General features: G+C 36.9%; 1 protein-coding gene across 6 annotated transcripts in view; it reads right to left on the bottom strand.

The window, feature by feature from the left end:
* The window catches only part of dac (dachshund family transcription factor), a 218,567-nt gene that overhangs the window by 43,325 nt on the left and 158,527 nt on the right, over positions 1–16,715 (bottom strand). For all 6 annotated transcript variants that reach the window (XM_089171329.1, XM_015317706.2, XM_015317701.2 and 3 more), the window contains one exon: positions 9,198–9,281. In XM_089171329.1, the coding sequence (XP_089027455.1) occupies positions 9,198–9,281 (84 nt within the window). The remainder of the gene's footprint in view (positions 1–9,197; positions 9,282–16,715) is intronic.

The following is a 16,715-nucleotide window of genomic DNA, read 5'->3' as shown; positions in this document are numbered from 1 at the left end:
TGAAACCTTCCACTTCACCCCTCTCTCTCTCTCTCTCTTTCTCTTTCTCTCTCTCTCGCTCTCTATCGAGAGCAAAGCCGTTCAATGCGAGAATAATTCTCGTAGTGTATCATATCGATAGCATGCTCCACTTATCAGTTCGTGACGTTAATCCGTCGGAAGGATAATGCTTAAAGCGACGATTCTTATATGAGAGAGAGAGAGAATGTTGGAACGTGGCCCTTTGAGCGTTCGCGATCCGCGTTTACGTCTTTAGAGTGAGAGAGAAAGAGAGGCTTTGCGATCAGTGATCATCCGTAACGCGAGGTGCCGAGCAAGCTGGTGAACGAGGCGTGCGTTAATGCCTCCTGCGTCTATTTTTACGTAAGGGGTTGTACATGTACACACGTACACATAGAAAAAGACCAGCCGTCGGCTCACGAAGACAGAGACAGATAGTTAGAACGTGTGTGTGTGTGTGTAGAGAGAGAGAGAGAGAGAGAGAGAGAGAGAAAGAGACATGTGGAACGGGCACGATCGGAGCATCAGCGCATTAACAATTATATTACGGAAGCTCAAACTGTTATGCGCGAGTGAATTCATACCCGGTTGGTATATACATATGTGTGCGTTTAATGTGTGGATATATTGTGAGGGACGATTGATTGGCAAACAGGAAAAGAAAGAAAAGAAAAGAAAAAAAAATCTACCTGTACGGGTTATTTTTTCTTTTTCTTTTTTTAATCTTTTTCATACTCGTAAAATAATCGTAAGAATTGTACGAGAGTATGATGAATAAATGATCGTATATATTCAATTTATTGGGTATTGTTTTCAGATAAGAAAAGTGTAATATTTTTTTGGGGGGGGGGGGTACCTTTTTCTGTAGATCGCTCAAAAGTGTGTACGTGTGTATGTATTTATAACGGGTGACCCTACGAAACGCGCATCGTAATAGCGAGGTCATTAAGCTGGTCAGACCAGTCGTGGCTTTCATCTCTCGCAGTTATTAACAAAGTTCAGGCTCTTTCGCATTTCCCAGTTAGTGTTAGTGAAAGACGGTAAGGGAGTTGGAGTTGGAGTAGTAGCAGTAGCAGCGGGCAGCTTCGGTTACCCTTTGGTCGCGTCGTAACAGTGCCTGTGATTTAATTCTTTTCTACGTACGCAAGTGAGCGAGCAAGAGAGAAAGGACAGTGTCATATTCGTAGGGTTGTGTAAAAGAGAGAGAGAGAGAGAGAGAGAGAGAGAGAGAGAGGGCCGAGCAAGCGAGCGAATTGAACTCGAGGGGTTGGGTGAGTTGGTGGGTGGTGCTTGCTAACTCGGAGAAGAGAGAAACAGAGACGACGGCGACGCGAGTGAGTGACGAAAGGGAACAGGAACTGGGCAGGGAGGGGGAAGGGGGAAGGGAAGTGGTCCTGAGCGAGGAGGGCGAGTAGTCTAGGCGAGACTTAATTAAACACCGGCCAAAGCCAGGCTAGTTCACAAAGTGACCGCGGCACCTACACCCTCTTGTACCAGCCACCATCCCGAGCTACCGTAGCCGTTGCTGTTGCTTCTGGACGATGTAGTCGTTCTTGGAACATAATACCTATTGGCTACCACCCCACCCTCTTCCAAGTGAAAACGACCGGAGAACACGCTCATTGATCAATTGTATTACACGAATTCTTGCTTTTGCTTACTCTCTCCCTATAAGATTCATTGATATTCAACGCTACTCCTTTACTTTTTTTCTTTTTTTTTATCTTTTGCATTCCAATCAGCTAACAGGTAATTATCGTTAGAAAAATGTTACGAAAAAAAAATCGTAACAAATAATCTCGAATAACTTAATTGACTTACTAAGATTCTTTTTATTTGACTATTTCGATAGGATATTCGCTAGAGTCTCTTACAGATCTGTAACATCGACAGCAGCAACAGCAACGGCAACAGCAGTAGTAGCAGCACCAGCAGAAGCAGTAACACATCAACGCCGAGCGTTCTTTTTATCTCAAAGCCTTTGCGTTTCTCCCTTTTGCGCTTTCTCTGTATTCCTCAATTTCCAATGAGTCGGAATACGACATGAAACGCTAAACTGCCACAAAGGGGGTAAGCCCCGACGAACCCTTTGCCCGTTCTCTCTCCCTCCAATCTCTTTTCCTCTTCACCGTTGTTTTTCTCTTCGTGAGCGGGAGGCAAGGGGGAGGAGAAGGAGGAGAAGGAGGAAGAGGAGGAGGAGGAGGAGGACGGGGGTAGCTAAAGCTCACTCTCTTCGTCCTCGTCCTCTTCTTCGTTCTTTTTCACTTCTTTGTCTTTCTCTCTCTCTCTCTCTCTCTCTTTCTCTTTTCGTTTCTACTTCCCAGAGTTTTCTCAACGTTATCGCATTGAGAAGAGAATTCTTTTTTTTTTCTTTTTATGCTTTTTTTCTTCTTTTGTTATAAAAAAAATCATTGACGTGGAAAAAGAAACAAAAGGTCTAACGATATTCAATGGAAAATTGAAAGATCATTTTCTTTGAACAAATTATTGGAAACGTGTGGTCAATTATTATTGTCCTATGTGTTTATTATAATATAACAAAAGTATCGAACGAGAAGTTAAGAATTCAATGAATCAGAAGAGAATGGTGAAACCACGAGGGAGAGTCTGGATCTCTCTTGTATTATACAAAGAGTAGGTACCCGTCTTTCTCGCATACTTTGGAATCATGCTCCTCTTACATACATGAAGTTGAGGGTGATGGTCATTGGTACGTTTCTATGTGTATAGTGTGTGAAGTAGAGTTATGTTAGAAGGGTGGGAGTTTGGTTGTGAGTCGAAGAGGAGCTGCTGGAGCAGGAGGATAAGGGGGAAAAGGAGGAGGGGGTGGACAGGGTGGTGGTTGGTCGAAGAGGGTAGCAACGATAGCTGTTCACTTCAAAGCGAATCGTTGGTTGTTACGCACGAGGGCATCGCCGTCACCGTCGTGAACTCTTTTGAGAATTAGCCTTTCGTTGGTTCGAGGACGAACCGACACTTCTCTCTTTCTCTCTTAACTGTTAATATATCTGTCTTTTTCTCTCTGTCTCTCTTAAGGATGGTTCAGGGTTTACATTACCCTTTGAGAATGACTATGGTCAAATTTTGGATGATTTTGGTGTAAAATACGCACGATTTGTTCTTAGATAAGATAACAAACTAATCAGGTATTTTTTTCATACAAAATATATATTAACATATATATGATTTAACGAAACATTTAAACGGATATTGCATATAATAATTTCTAATAAAACAATGCTACAATTTAACAAGTTTAAAAGAGATAGTATATAAAAAAATTAAATATTGAACAATTAAACGAAATTGTATAATGATTGAAAATAATAGAAGTACGTTATCAACGTTTAATTAGTGATTTTCAAATGATTTTATTACTTCGTATGACCATAGTTTTCTTTAATTGTTATCTTTTTGATTTATTATAGAAGATTTGGTGATTTGTGTTTGGTGAGGAATCAAGGATAGATGAGAACTGTGAAAATTCAGAGACGAAGTGTGACTATAGAGAGAGTGAGAATGAGAAAGAGAGATTATGGGTAGTCGTCCTCGAGAATAGGGGGTTCCCGAAACGTAGCAAATTCCCTCGGGTCCCAATTACACCGACACCCGATCCAAGCATTACGGGCAAGCTAATTCGAAGGGTGAGTACGTGTATAAATCTCGCTCAGTTGATTGTGCCATTTCGAATCCGTTTGTCAACGGATAATTCAAACGCCTTCCCGAAACTTCGACTTCGAGATCAAGAAATTCTATAATTTGATATTAGCGTTAGAAAGATAAACCGATTCTTCTTTTTATTCGAATTATTTAACAAATAAATTTTATTGTACATACATATATCTCGTAATTACATTTTAAGTTGGATTTTCCGTTAGGACAAATCAATCCTGACGCAACCCTTAAAAGCGAACAAACGTTGTAAACTATCAACGCTCAAAAACGTTAATTATATGCGATGGATAGAATTGTCGTAGGGTGACGTATTCTGTAATAGAGGGAGGTGGTTTAGATACGGGTGTCGTAGAAGAGGACGAAGGAAGTAAGAAACGAACGATAGGAGAAATAGAGTTACATGTATTTCAAAATAATGAAAAACTACGAAAATTGTCAACTGAGTACTGAACGTAGAAGAAAAGAGAAAATAAGTCGTTTAGCTGAAATTAGAAAACTAAATAAATAAAGTTAAAAAAAGGAAAAAAAAATATTACTTTGGAATTATCGTTATCGTTGGTTCTACTCTCTTTGTGAGATTAATCGGTGTGCATATAATTTTTCTTTGAAGGTAAAAAGAGTGTCAGAGAAAGAGAGAAAGAGAGAGGAAAGGGTAGCTTCGAGAAAGGGGTGTTTCTTTCGACGCGTCTTGCAACAAACGGTTCGGCTAATTACAGGGAGGCCGCAGCTCCGTGTAAAGCAACGGCAAAGGCAGCTGTCGGTTCTCGAGCTTCCGCGGTTCTGGGCCTTTAACGCATATACACACACACACTCATATATACATTATATATGTATTATAAACATATATATGTCCAGAAGGTTTTTGCTTACGAAAGTTTAGAATTCTCGTGTCTTTGTCATCGTTATCGTCGTCGTCGTCGTCATCGTCCATTCGAAGATTACTACCACCACCGCAGCAAAGATGGCAGCCAGAATATCCGCTTGAGGATCTGAACCAGAAGCTTGTTACGAACGTACGTAATGGTTTATTTGTTTTTACAGACAGCACTCTCTATCCTAAGCTGTGATCTCTTAGTCTCTTCTGTGCTTATACTAATAATAATATTAACATTAACATTGTCAGCCTAACCGTGAGATGAAAAGTAACACTGTTCCGATATATCTGATCTTACATATTTTTTTGTTCTTTTCCTTTTTATATTATTTCTGTCTATATTATTCAATAATTAATCTTACAGCATAAACAAGATTTTATTATTTATATTAAAAATGATAATATATACCTCTCTCTCTCTCTTTATCTTTTAAACGTTCATTTTATATTTCTTTTTTAGAAATAAAGCCTACAATTTGTATAAAAAAAGTTTTATTAAAGTAAGGTGCAAGGTTATAATGATAAACGTCGAGAGAAAGGTCATCTTATTGTTTTATTCGCAAGACATGGTTCATCATCCCCTTGGCAGGACGCTGACACGATAGGGAGAGACCGACGACTGTTTCGTAACCCCTGCCAAGATAATACGAGAACATTCAACTCCCTCTTTCAAGGCCTTTTCTCCCCTCCCTACCCGACATCACCACTACCCTCTTTTCCACCCTATGCTCGCTCAACGGGCGGTCTAGAAGATTTCAACCTTTAGCGAAATGCCAAGCTCGCCTCTAAACGGGCTAATAACGTTGCTCCCTTTCTTCATATACTATACAGATACTATTACCTTCTTCGTGCCTTCAATTCTCTCTCTCTTTCTCTTTATTACTGTCTTTCTCTTTCCATCATACTGGTTACCATCAAAAACGAACCACTGAAACAAGACTCATAGTCGATGCCAAGATAATCATTCAAAGTTAAGAAACTAATCGTTTTCGAAATAAATGTTTATCTAAGTAAATATATTCTAGTGTATAGAACTATAATATTAATAATAATAAAATAACAAAATAATAATGTGTTATTTCTTTGAATTGATGACAAATTTAAGTAGTTTAATAAAGTGTTTAGAATTAATTGATAAATATAATTATTATAAATCGAAAGAAAAAGAATTATTGTTAATATAAAACAAAAAAAATATAAACAGTAAATACAGAGTGGGTTTAGTTATTTGAAAAATTAAACAAATGTAACCTTTATTTAATTGAATTAATAACATTCATTTCTATGTATTTGAGTATCTGTAAAGTTAAATTGTTTTCGATTACTAATAGTAATTTCTTGTTATCCACGCGTATGTATATACTGTACCTATACTCATGCACATGTATTCTCGAGGATGATGGGTGTGGTAGAGTTCGCGAAGGAAAGAGAAACGCTTGTAGGAACGCCCTCGTTAAACCCAGACATATGCTATAGATTGACACGGTATCTCTTACAAGACGGTCATTAGTCGAATGAGCAAAGGTCTTACGAAGTACCTGCGTAAATATCCGTGGGACTGGCCGGTCATCAATCATCTCGGAGAATCGTACGAACGAACTGAACGAACTGAACGAACTGAACGAACTTGCAAAGGCTCGCCTCTTTATACTTTTTTTATTTATTTTTTTTTTTTATTTAATTTACTTTTCATTTCCTTTTTTTTTTTATCTTGTTTTTTGTTTTTAAGACGTCGGAAAGACAAAAGCAAATTACTTTCTTCCAAGCTAATTCCTTTTGCCTTTTTACATTGTATCTTTTCTTTTTTCTAATTTCATAGTTTTAAACGGTTATTCATTTGGTTTCTACCAATTGCAATAATAAACAATAACGTGTATAACACTAGAACGTGATATTATTTTAAATGTTATTATTTCTAGTACTAACACTACTTCATGTAATTTAATTTTTACCAAAGATGAGAGAACATGTTAATCACAACTCAATAAAAAGACGTTGAGAAATATTATAAAGTAATATGCATTAAGTTTTCATATGTGCATCCAGAAAATAATTCAAACAAAGTCACCGTATATTTGTATTCCGATAATGTTTTTTCAGTCATGTGTAGAATATAAAAAAGAATAGAAAGAAAGAAAGAAAGAGAATGTCATCGAAGATAAAGGTTGCCGATAAGGTGACACGAAGGGAGAGAATATTTCCTATATTTGCGATATCATAAGGCTCGGTGGTAGTGTCAAATGGAGGGAGGGGGTTGGGAAAGGAGGGTGAGGATGGTCTTGGGCTCAGGTTGGAAGGGTCGTACATGGATAGAACAAGAGAAAGAGAGATAGAGGAAAAAAGAATAGTGGGTTTGGTCGGCTATTCCGTGAGACTGTCTGTCATATTCATGTATTGACACTGAGCTGGTTGACTAATGGACTGCTGTTGTCGCAGTCTCGTGTTACCGCGAACGTCCGGCCCCGCCAAGTCGTTTTTCCTGCGAATCGAGAGAAAGCGAAGCCACGAATGACGAGGACACCCTCACCCTCTCCACCTACATCTATAAATATACGTAAACATATAGGGTGATTCAGTAACTATAGTCAGATGAAATGACTTTTTATTTGATTGAACGTAACGTTCCGACTCACTCGATGCAAATGCGTTTACAAATTAATAAATCGATCACAATTTTCCTTCAAATTAATATAAAATATTTTCATTTTTCTTTTTTTGTTTATCCATTTGTTGGATAATAAATAAAAGAATAATTGTATTTTTCGGCCTGTAGTGAAATAATTCGATCTGACAATAGTCATTGACTCGCCCTGTAGACTCGCACGTGTCTACTCTCTTTTTTTTTCTCTCTCTCTCTCTCTTTTTTTTTTTATTTCACTCACTCTTTCTCGCACCACGTATACTAACCACCATCGAATATATTTTTCACGGGAGGAAACAATGGTCTACCGGTGTGATTTTTTATTCGCCGATAAAATTCATTTCTTGATACAACGGGTTGATCCACTTAAAAAAACGTCAGGACGAGCAACAAAGGATCTCTAAATGCCCCCTTCTCCATCTCTCTCTCTCTCTCTCTCTCTCTCTTTCACACACACATACAATTTTTTTTATATATAAATCTATCTCTTTTGCTTTTTGGATCATAGCAGGATGAAGAGAAAAAGAAAGAAAGAAAAAAAAGGGGTGGTGGAGGGATAGAGGAGGATGAAGAAGAGAGGAGGGGGTGGGGTTGGAGCAGCATCGTCGGCACGTCACCGAAGGTCTTTTCATTTTTTAATAACAAACGAGGAGTGCGGGTGAAGGTGCGGAGTGAAGGGGGGATTGGGCCGAGAGTTGAGGAGGGGGCATATAGTGGGTTGGGGTTAGGGGGTAAGGGGTGCACGCTTATTCACGCGTCATTCCACGCGACTTCTACATATTTATCGAGGCTCTCGCGTATTGTGCCCGCGTCAAGCGGGACGTCGAGCTTGCTCGCGAAAAATTTCGCGATATTGGATTCGACTATGGTTGTATGTATGGTTGTATAGATCTATGTATAGACGGATATACATATGCGCATACGAACGTATAGAGCACATACGGATTTGCTCGCTCAGCTAGTTTTTTCTTTTCGTCGAAACCGGTAAAACAGTTGTCGATGTATGACGTTGAAAATCAAAGAATTTGTACGAAGAATAGAGACATCTATCTATTTATCTATCCATTTATCTTTTTTCTAGTACGAAGTATTTCAATAATATTCTAAATGATTTTCAATATTTTGAAAATTATTAAAAATATTGCTAATGAAATTAGTAAAAACAATTGTTAATTTTTTTTAGGAGTACTTTTCTTGTGTTATCCATTTTAAATGATCTTTTGCTTTACAGGAAGATGCATGAATCAAATTGGATAATCAAAATGAAGGGGGAGAAAGCAAACCTTAGCCGTAACTATTCTATTACGAACTGACGTCCGATACAAAGTTGCTTGAGCGATCACCGGTTCCGACATTCCGTTGTCCTTCCTTCCTTTCTTCCATTAAATGTGCCAAGAAGAAGAAGAAGAAGAAGACACTAATGTAAGACTTAGACCGATAGAAATGAAGGAATCAAGCAAGTAACTAACTAACTAACTAACTAACTAACTAATGAACGATAGGAAACAGAAAGTGGAAAAGGAGAAGGATGAAAGACGACAAGTTGCGTTGCAAAGCTTCTTCGAGAATAATAGCATCGTACAAGGTAAGTAATCTACCTGGATCTTGCTTAGACTTTCTAACACGTTGTCTCTATCTATCTATCCATCTATCTGTCTATCTATCTATCTAGCTTTCTGTATTCCATTCTCTTGGTGTTCAGTCTCTATGGCTTCTTGATTTATCGTCGAATTAACTCCAGGGTTCGAAAGACAAGCTCGATATATGTGACATCGATGAATTATACAAAACTCGAAAATGAATAAATTAGTATTGAAAGAAATCGTCACAAATGATCATTCAATGTCGACATAAGAAAGAAGAAGAAGAATATGCTGAAACCTTAGAAAATTTTCTATGTAATGTATGTATGTATATGTATGTACGTATGAATGTATAGTGCAGTATAGTATAGTATAGTCTAGTATGTCAAGGGGATATTGCATCCTCATATCGTTTGCTACTTACCTCGAACTTTTTGCTCGTCTTGAAGCTGCCGTTCTAGGCTGTCCTTCACCTCTCTTTCACGAAGAACGTCCATCTTTAACTCGGCTGTAAATAAAATATGGAAAGTTTAATATCTGTTTGCATGTTTAAACATATTTCAAAAATCATTTCTAATACTACAAGTGTGTGGACACTTTAAAAAATAAACAGATAAAAGAGCGATTTATCCTATAAAGTAGAATAATCTATGAGAGTATATTATAATAAAATTAATTCGTATCAAAATGATGAATTTGAAAATTACTGATAAGAGAGAAAGAGAGAGAAATAGACTAATGTGATAATGACGGTTCTCTCGCTAAGGTTAGATTAATTTGATAATAAGAGAGTCTCGTTCCTATTGGATCCGACCAAAGTATGGGAGAGGTAGAATATCGTACGGTTGGCTGGTCGGACGATTAAATCCAACGGCGATGGGCATGCAAGAGAGCTCGCATAGTTACGTCTAATAGAATTGTATTAAGTCGTCGAATTCGTCCTTTTCCTTCTCTCAAGACATGTTCTCTCTCACTCTATCTCTCTCTTATCTGCTCTCCTTCCTATCTCCTATATCCACTCGATCTCTCGCTACGCTTCCAACTTCGAAACTTGGCATATTCCCATGGGAGCCAGCACGCTAAATTAGCCATTTCGAATCTCGACGACAGTTTCTCAGAAGGAGTCTCCAAATACTCTTGCAAACTTGACTACTATACTGCTGACAGGAACATATTCGATAGAAATCCAGTAGAAATTTGTCCCTTTTACGGAAATCATATACAATCATTTTATTCGTTAACTTTAATAACTAATTTTCGGACAAAATATTCTATATATAAACTCTTTGATTCTGTGGTTGCTTTCTTGCTAATTCAAAATCACTTTTCAGTTGGTAACGCGATAAAACGTTTTTTGGCCTCTCCAAATCGAGCGGGCTAATTTAGTTTGAAGGAGAGTTAGTTAAGGGGGAGAAAAGTGGAGAGAAAAGAATGAAAGAGACAGAAAATTCAGCCCCCATTTCTCTCCTTTTTTCTGCTCGTCTACCTCTCGAATTACATTGGCTCCGACGCAATGAGCCACGCAAGATATTACGCACGGTCCTTTTCTTTGCGGCTGATAAGTTTCCTTCCTAATGTAAGCGGTAATTGCTCGATATACCGAGATAACTTAGTTTACTCAGGATCGTTATTGTAATTCCTTGTTAAAGAGAGAAAAAGATATATCCGCTTGGTCGATTCGATTCTGACTTTTACCAGGCTAAAAAAAAAAAAAAAAAAAAATGAGAAAAAAAGAAAAGGAAGTAGATAAAAGTGTGTTAATAATTTGAATAAAAAATTCATACAAACCATGAACATTGATTATCCATCGTCTATTCCAATATCAACCTAATCAATCTTGTAGCATAAGGGATCGTTAAGGATCGTAAAATTCAAACGGTTTATACATTGATATTGAAAGTTAACACGTTAACGAGAGAGAGGTTCGTTCGAGATGAGAAATTTTGGTGTAACAGCACATGGCATCGAAAACGAGTCGCGATACGAAGGACGAGAAAGGGTGTGCGAGTCTTCTCGATGAGAAAGGATAAGAGAGTAAGAGACGAAAGTGGATGAGGAGGACGAGGAGGAGGAGCACGAGGAGAGGAGAGGAGAGGAGAGGAGAGGAGAGGAGGTGGAGGAGAAGAGAACGATGAGCCACGGAGAAGAGAATCATGTTGGTAGATTAGGTAGGGCCTGCGTCTCAGCAGTCTGGCAGCAATTTGAGAGCGTTTGCGAGGTCCATTAACGGCGGTAACTCTTCACGACCGGCCGCCACGAAGATTCAATTTGAATGCTAACCAGAATAGGAAGTTCGCGCCGAGGCACACCAACTATATACATATACTTATACATATATATGTAGGTATGTATGTATGTATGTATGTATGTATACGTACGTCCCATGAACCCGCGCGCCACTCTGTTATTGCCAATTTCGGCGCGTTTCTGTAGCCCACTTTGCGATCGTTTAGATTATCATCTCTCTCTCGCGCTGCTTTTGCTTCCTTGCTTCCTTGCTTATATACTCGTTCTTTCTCTTTCTCTTCATTTATTCCTCTTTCTCCTTTCCAAGGATAATTGAACTTTATTAGAGATCGTCCCTGGAATACCAACCCTTGTATCAACCTCAAGGATCATTCCTCGTATCGATTTGATTCCCAAAATGCTCAACGATTATTCACTGTTATTTTCTTTTATTTCTCTTTTTTTTTATTTTTTTTTGTCATCATCGTCATCGTTGTCGTCGACGTTGAATTTTGTTAAAACGTTCCGAGAATTAAATGATAATTATCATTTACAATTGTTCAGAGTATTTTCATAAACATTTCGTTTCTAATTTGAGTGGTTTTTCAACTGGAATTTGGTTCATCATTCACAAATTCCCAATGGAACGGTGACGTTCGTGAGAAGTTCGTCACGATGAAAAGAAGAAGAGGAAATCAATTATGCTACCGTGACATAGTGAAAGAGGGAGAAGGAAAATGGCGTTATTGAAATTTTGGCCACGGTAAGCATTAAAATTGCACGAATTAATATTAGCACGGTGAATGGGTATGAGAAAAAGCCTTAGAGACCAAAAGAAAAGTATGCTGAAGATCTCTCCGAAGTAGCGATACGAAACTTCGCGTTTTATCATTCTAACGTCAATTAGAGGAACCCTAATCGTGTCTCGGGTCATAAATCGAGAGTTATATTCCACCAAGTTTTGTGCGAATGGATTTTAAGGAAGGAACCTTTTACCCCTCCTAAATAAAGTAAATGTATACCTACATTAGAATTTAGTTTAGTTTAATAACATTTCATTTCATTTCTTTTCCTTCCGCCCCCTTTAACGAATGATTTAAGGAATCTAGCAAATAATTACAAAAAAGAAATGAAACAAAATATGGTATCATAAACAATGGCTAGAGAGATTAATAATTAAATATCTAATCATGGTACGCGTGATCTATATTATACACATACATGACATAACTCGTCAAGGTTTAATCCGTTCGTAAGGTAAATCCAGTTCTCTTCTCCCTCTACCTCTCATTTCCCAACACATACACACATATCATCAGCTCCATCCGAATGTGGACATTATCGGTGTTTAGAATCGATCGGCGATAATAATTTTCACGCTAATTCGAGCCGCCGGCCGCGTTGTAACAATAACGGTGCAACGGAACGTGCATGCTACCGTTACCGAAGCGATTCATGGTTATTGATTAGTATATAGGTGCTAGCAAGAAGACGGTGCTCTGGTTTTGGGGGTTGAAGGCTCTAGCTTGGGACTCCGCTCGAGGGAGGGAGGAAGGGGGCGACTTCGGGGGTTAGGGGGTTTGGGAGGTTGAGGTTAAGGGTAGGGGGTGGCTTGTATAGCGTTCACATCCCCGGAGGGCTTGTACGACGTCGTGTACACGTATATGGCTTATACCCAAGCGCGCTAAGATATTCGCACGGCCCGAGGCCACCCTCAGAAACAACAATGTCAACTTACCCGCCGTGCCCTGCAATCGTTTGAATAGTATAATGTAGTTTTCGTGTTACCCTGTCGATTCCTTTCACCCTAAAACCTCCTCCTAACTCCCTTCCGCCCACTAAAACCTATGAAACACTTACATAGAAGATTTATTTACTTCTGAATTTCTTATTTTCATCAAGTCTTATTTTTTCCGAATATGAATAATACAATTTTTTTTTTTCGTAATAGAGACGATATAATTAGATTATGATTAATTACATCTAGTTTAAGAATATACACACATACACACACACACATATATATATATATATATATATACACGTACATAGATAAAGACCGAAATTGGTTAATGTTTCTTCGCAATTCAATTTTAACGGATCAAGAACGGCAATAAAGCGTCGTGCATGGAATTAACCCGTAGGATTATTTCGAGAATTTACAACCTAGGGTACTCACTCTATCTATCTATCTATCTCTCTCTCTTTCTCGCGATACCACTTAGGTGAATCTTATTTGCATAGCTTCCGCCAGATTCCTTCGTGGAAATTAGAATTTCGAAGATGCGCCGCCGGCTGCGGAATAGCATTTTCTTCGAATCACGAAGGTTACTAATTAATTTTCTAAGAGATATAAAATAGACGATAAGATTTAAGGACATGTATAGTAAACGTTGGATACATCGATGTTTTACTATAATGTATACATACACATACATATATATGTATATAAACCTATTTCAATGGTGCCATTGGACTTTCATAAATTTTCCAATCCTAATCCCGATTAATCTCCATGTTGTACTATTTGCCTAAGGCTCGATGTGAGAAGAGACAGTGTAAGAAGAAGAAGAAGAGAGGAGAGAGACAGACAGAAAGGGTGTGAGTGAGCCTATAATATTTCTGGGGGTGAGAGAATATTATTGTTTCTACCCTTGAATATTATAGTTGAATAACGATTAAGTGTACATTGGAAAGTTCGACCTGTCCTCCAGGCATGGTCCTTACTACCCCTAATACTCCTAAAACTTGAATTGTCTTACAATATTATCTATTTTTAAATATTTATTATATTTAATTTAGAATAAAGAAAGATTATAAAATTTGTTTCTCTTTTTAAGAACTCTATTTATGAATGATGCTTTGATCATGGACTTCCTATTCTATCAAATAGATTTGACTTAGACTCGTTGCGAGAACGAAAGGCAATAGTTATCCCATGCGGATTACAGTCCTTGGCTAAGGACTACAAGGGTTTCCCTCCTGCGGGATTTAAGACGGACTTAGCTCTTGTTCCGGTCGCTGACCACTTTGCCTCCCATTAACCATTAACGGATCTAACGAAAATAGGATTAGATCGCAAGCTAGCTAGCGGAGAAGCTCGGCTAAAACTACCGACGTTCATAGTCGGCATCGGGTTTCTTGCCCGAAGGTGCCCGAACCAATGGATTATTGGAACTTCTTACTTCGTCTTACGTTATATCTAGGTATGCTTTCCAAACCTAACCATTATCATATCTCACTATTCTAACATTCTTATAAATATGACTCATCTAAAATCTAAATAATTATTATTTCAATATTTTATTATGTTCGATAATCGATGATTAAAATAATCTAATTTTATTATAATGTTAACATTAAAGTAAGATAACTGTTCTGATAACATTATTAGTTCATATACTAATTTACTAATTTTCATATATAATTGTTGCAAAATTAAAATGTAGAATGAATTTCATCAAAAATAGAACGAAGAATTTTAATTAAACATTTTAAACGGGTTTGGTATTAAAAAAACATATTAATATTTCTTTGCATGTTATCTGCTTTTACAATTATGAGTAATATAATAATACCATAACACACACACACAATGAATACTTTACTCTAAGCGTATAAATTTAGCGAGTTTGTAAACGATTACCTAAACGCGAATGGAAGAACAAAAGGAAGAAGAGAAGGAAAAGAAGGAAGGGGAAGAAGAGTTAGGTCGTAAGAGTTCGATCGTTAGGAGAGTAAAATAGTTTCGATATCTCGACGAGGTCGCGAGAACTCTTCTTCTGATGTTTGCAAAAAATACTGAGAAAGAAAGAGAGAGTGAGTGAGTGAGTGAGTGAGTGAGTGAGAGTGAGAAAGAGAGAGAGAGAGAGGAGAAAGATGGTTCGTCGTTCGAACTCGCTGGAAGATACGGTGAAGAGCGTTTTCGCGTTTAAAGATAATCCTTATTTCTCGGGAATGGGGGGGACCTCCGGGATATCTTCTGGGAGTTATTACACTAGCTTCAACGACGACAACCACTACGATTTCCAAACTAAACAACTGTCAGCTATTCCGATAATAATTAGTACTCTTTTACTTATTACTCGATATCATATACATTTTTTTTTAATCTTATCATTCGAATTATCTCTAATATAAAAGATTATTATTATTATTATTATTATTATTATTATTATTATTATTATTATTATTATTATTATTATTATTATTATATAAAGATATACAAGGCAGTTTAAGCAATTAGTTATATAATTAATTTTAATAATATTAACAAATATTTACAGAACAATTTCAATTTTAATAAAAATTTTCATATTATTTCTAATCAAATTAATCAGGAAATATTTCACGGAAATGAAAAGTAAAGTTATTCTTTAGGATATTTTTTGTAAGAGTTATTATTATACTAATTTTAACGACAATGACTACGATTTTCAAATGAAACAATAATAATTAATACTTTGTAATTTATTACACGACGTCATATACCTTTTTAATTTTATATTATCATTGAAATTAGCTCTAATATTAAAAAAAAAAAAAAATGATTACAAAGATATAGAAGATTTTTCAATCAATTAATTATTATCTAAATAATTTTAATTAATACAAAAATTATTTATGACTCAATTTTAATTTTAGAGAAGTGTTTATCGTATTTTACGATAAATGAGACAAAATATATATATATCTTTGAGTATGCCGAAAACGTGAGCTTTGGATAACCAGTAACATAAAAAATGTGATAAAATGGTAAAACAATGTTAGGACGGTGTGAGTGAACTTACTTATATGTGAATTATATATATACACACTTTTTTAGGATCTTGCAAAATGTATATAGAAAAAGAGAAAGAAAGAAAGAAAGAAAGAAAGAAAGAAAGAGAGAGAGAGAGAAAAGGAAAGGTTTCTATCGTGACTTCCCATCGAGTGGCAGAAGATCGAAATGATCGTCGCGTTGTAACAAAATATTCGCTACGCGCGGCAATAAACGGCGTCGTTAACGACACAGTGTGTTCTCTCAACCTCCCTTCTCCTCTCCTCACCCCTCCTCTTTCTCCTCATCCTTCTCTTACCTCTATCCTCTCTCACGTGGCCTTTACTACTGCCCTTTTATTGCCGGTAAATTACACGCTTTATTCGTACGTGCGACAACTCGAAAGCAAACTATATAATTGAACGGTAGTTAAAACTGCGGTAGGTCAAGTTTTTCCTTTTTGTTTTTCACATATGCATACATACACATACAAATATTTGTCAGATATAGAAATTTTGAATAATTCGATTGATACGGTTAAAAGAAATTCAAATTGGCTTAACAATGATATACAATGTAACGAATCAATCATATTTTTATGGATTCTTATCAAATTTGGTTGTTGTTTATCGATACAATTAATTATTTACGATTTAAAGAAACATGATTGTATAATAATAAAAAAGCAAATTTTCGTATAAACGTTAACGCGGATGATTTTCCTCTTTTAAAAGAGCCATTATCGTACGATTTCTAAGAACTCTCGAACGATTCGAATCTGCGATGAAAGAGTAGAAAGAGAAAGAGACAGATAGTAGGATAGATAGTAAGATAGATACTTTGAAAATATCCAACAACATAAGAATGACGGCTACGAGCACACGCAACACAGTGGTACTTAAATACAAGACGGTGATAAAATCCACAGAAGGACAAAGTCGACGAGGAGAAGAAAGA

The sequence above is a fragment of the Polistes dominula genome, unplaced genomic scaffold (genome assembly GCF_049000335.1).
Source record: "Polistes dominula isolate Pdom_NZ unplaced genomic scaffold, Pdom_raw_medaka contig_31, whole genome shotgun sequence".
Classification (NCBI taxonomy): Eukaryota; Metazoa; Arthropoda; class Insecta; order Hymenoptera; family Vespidae; genus Polistes; species Polistes dominula.
Note: the sequence above shows the minus strand (reverse complement) of the source record. Positions and strands in the feature narration are given on the sequence as shown.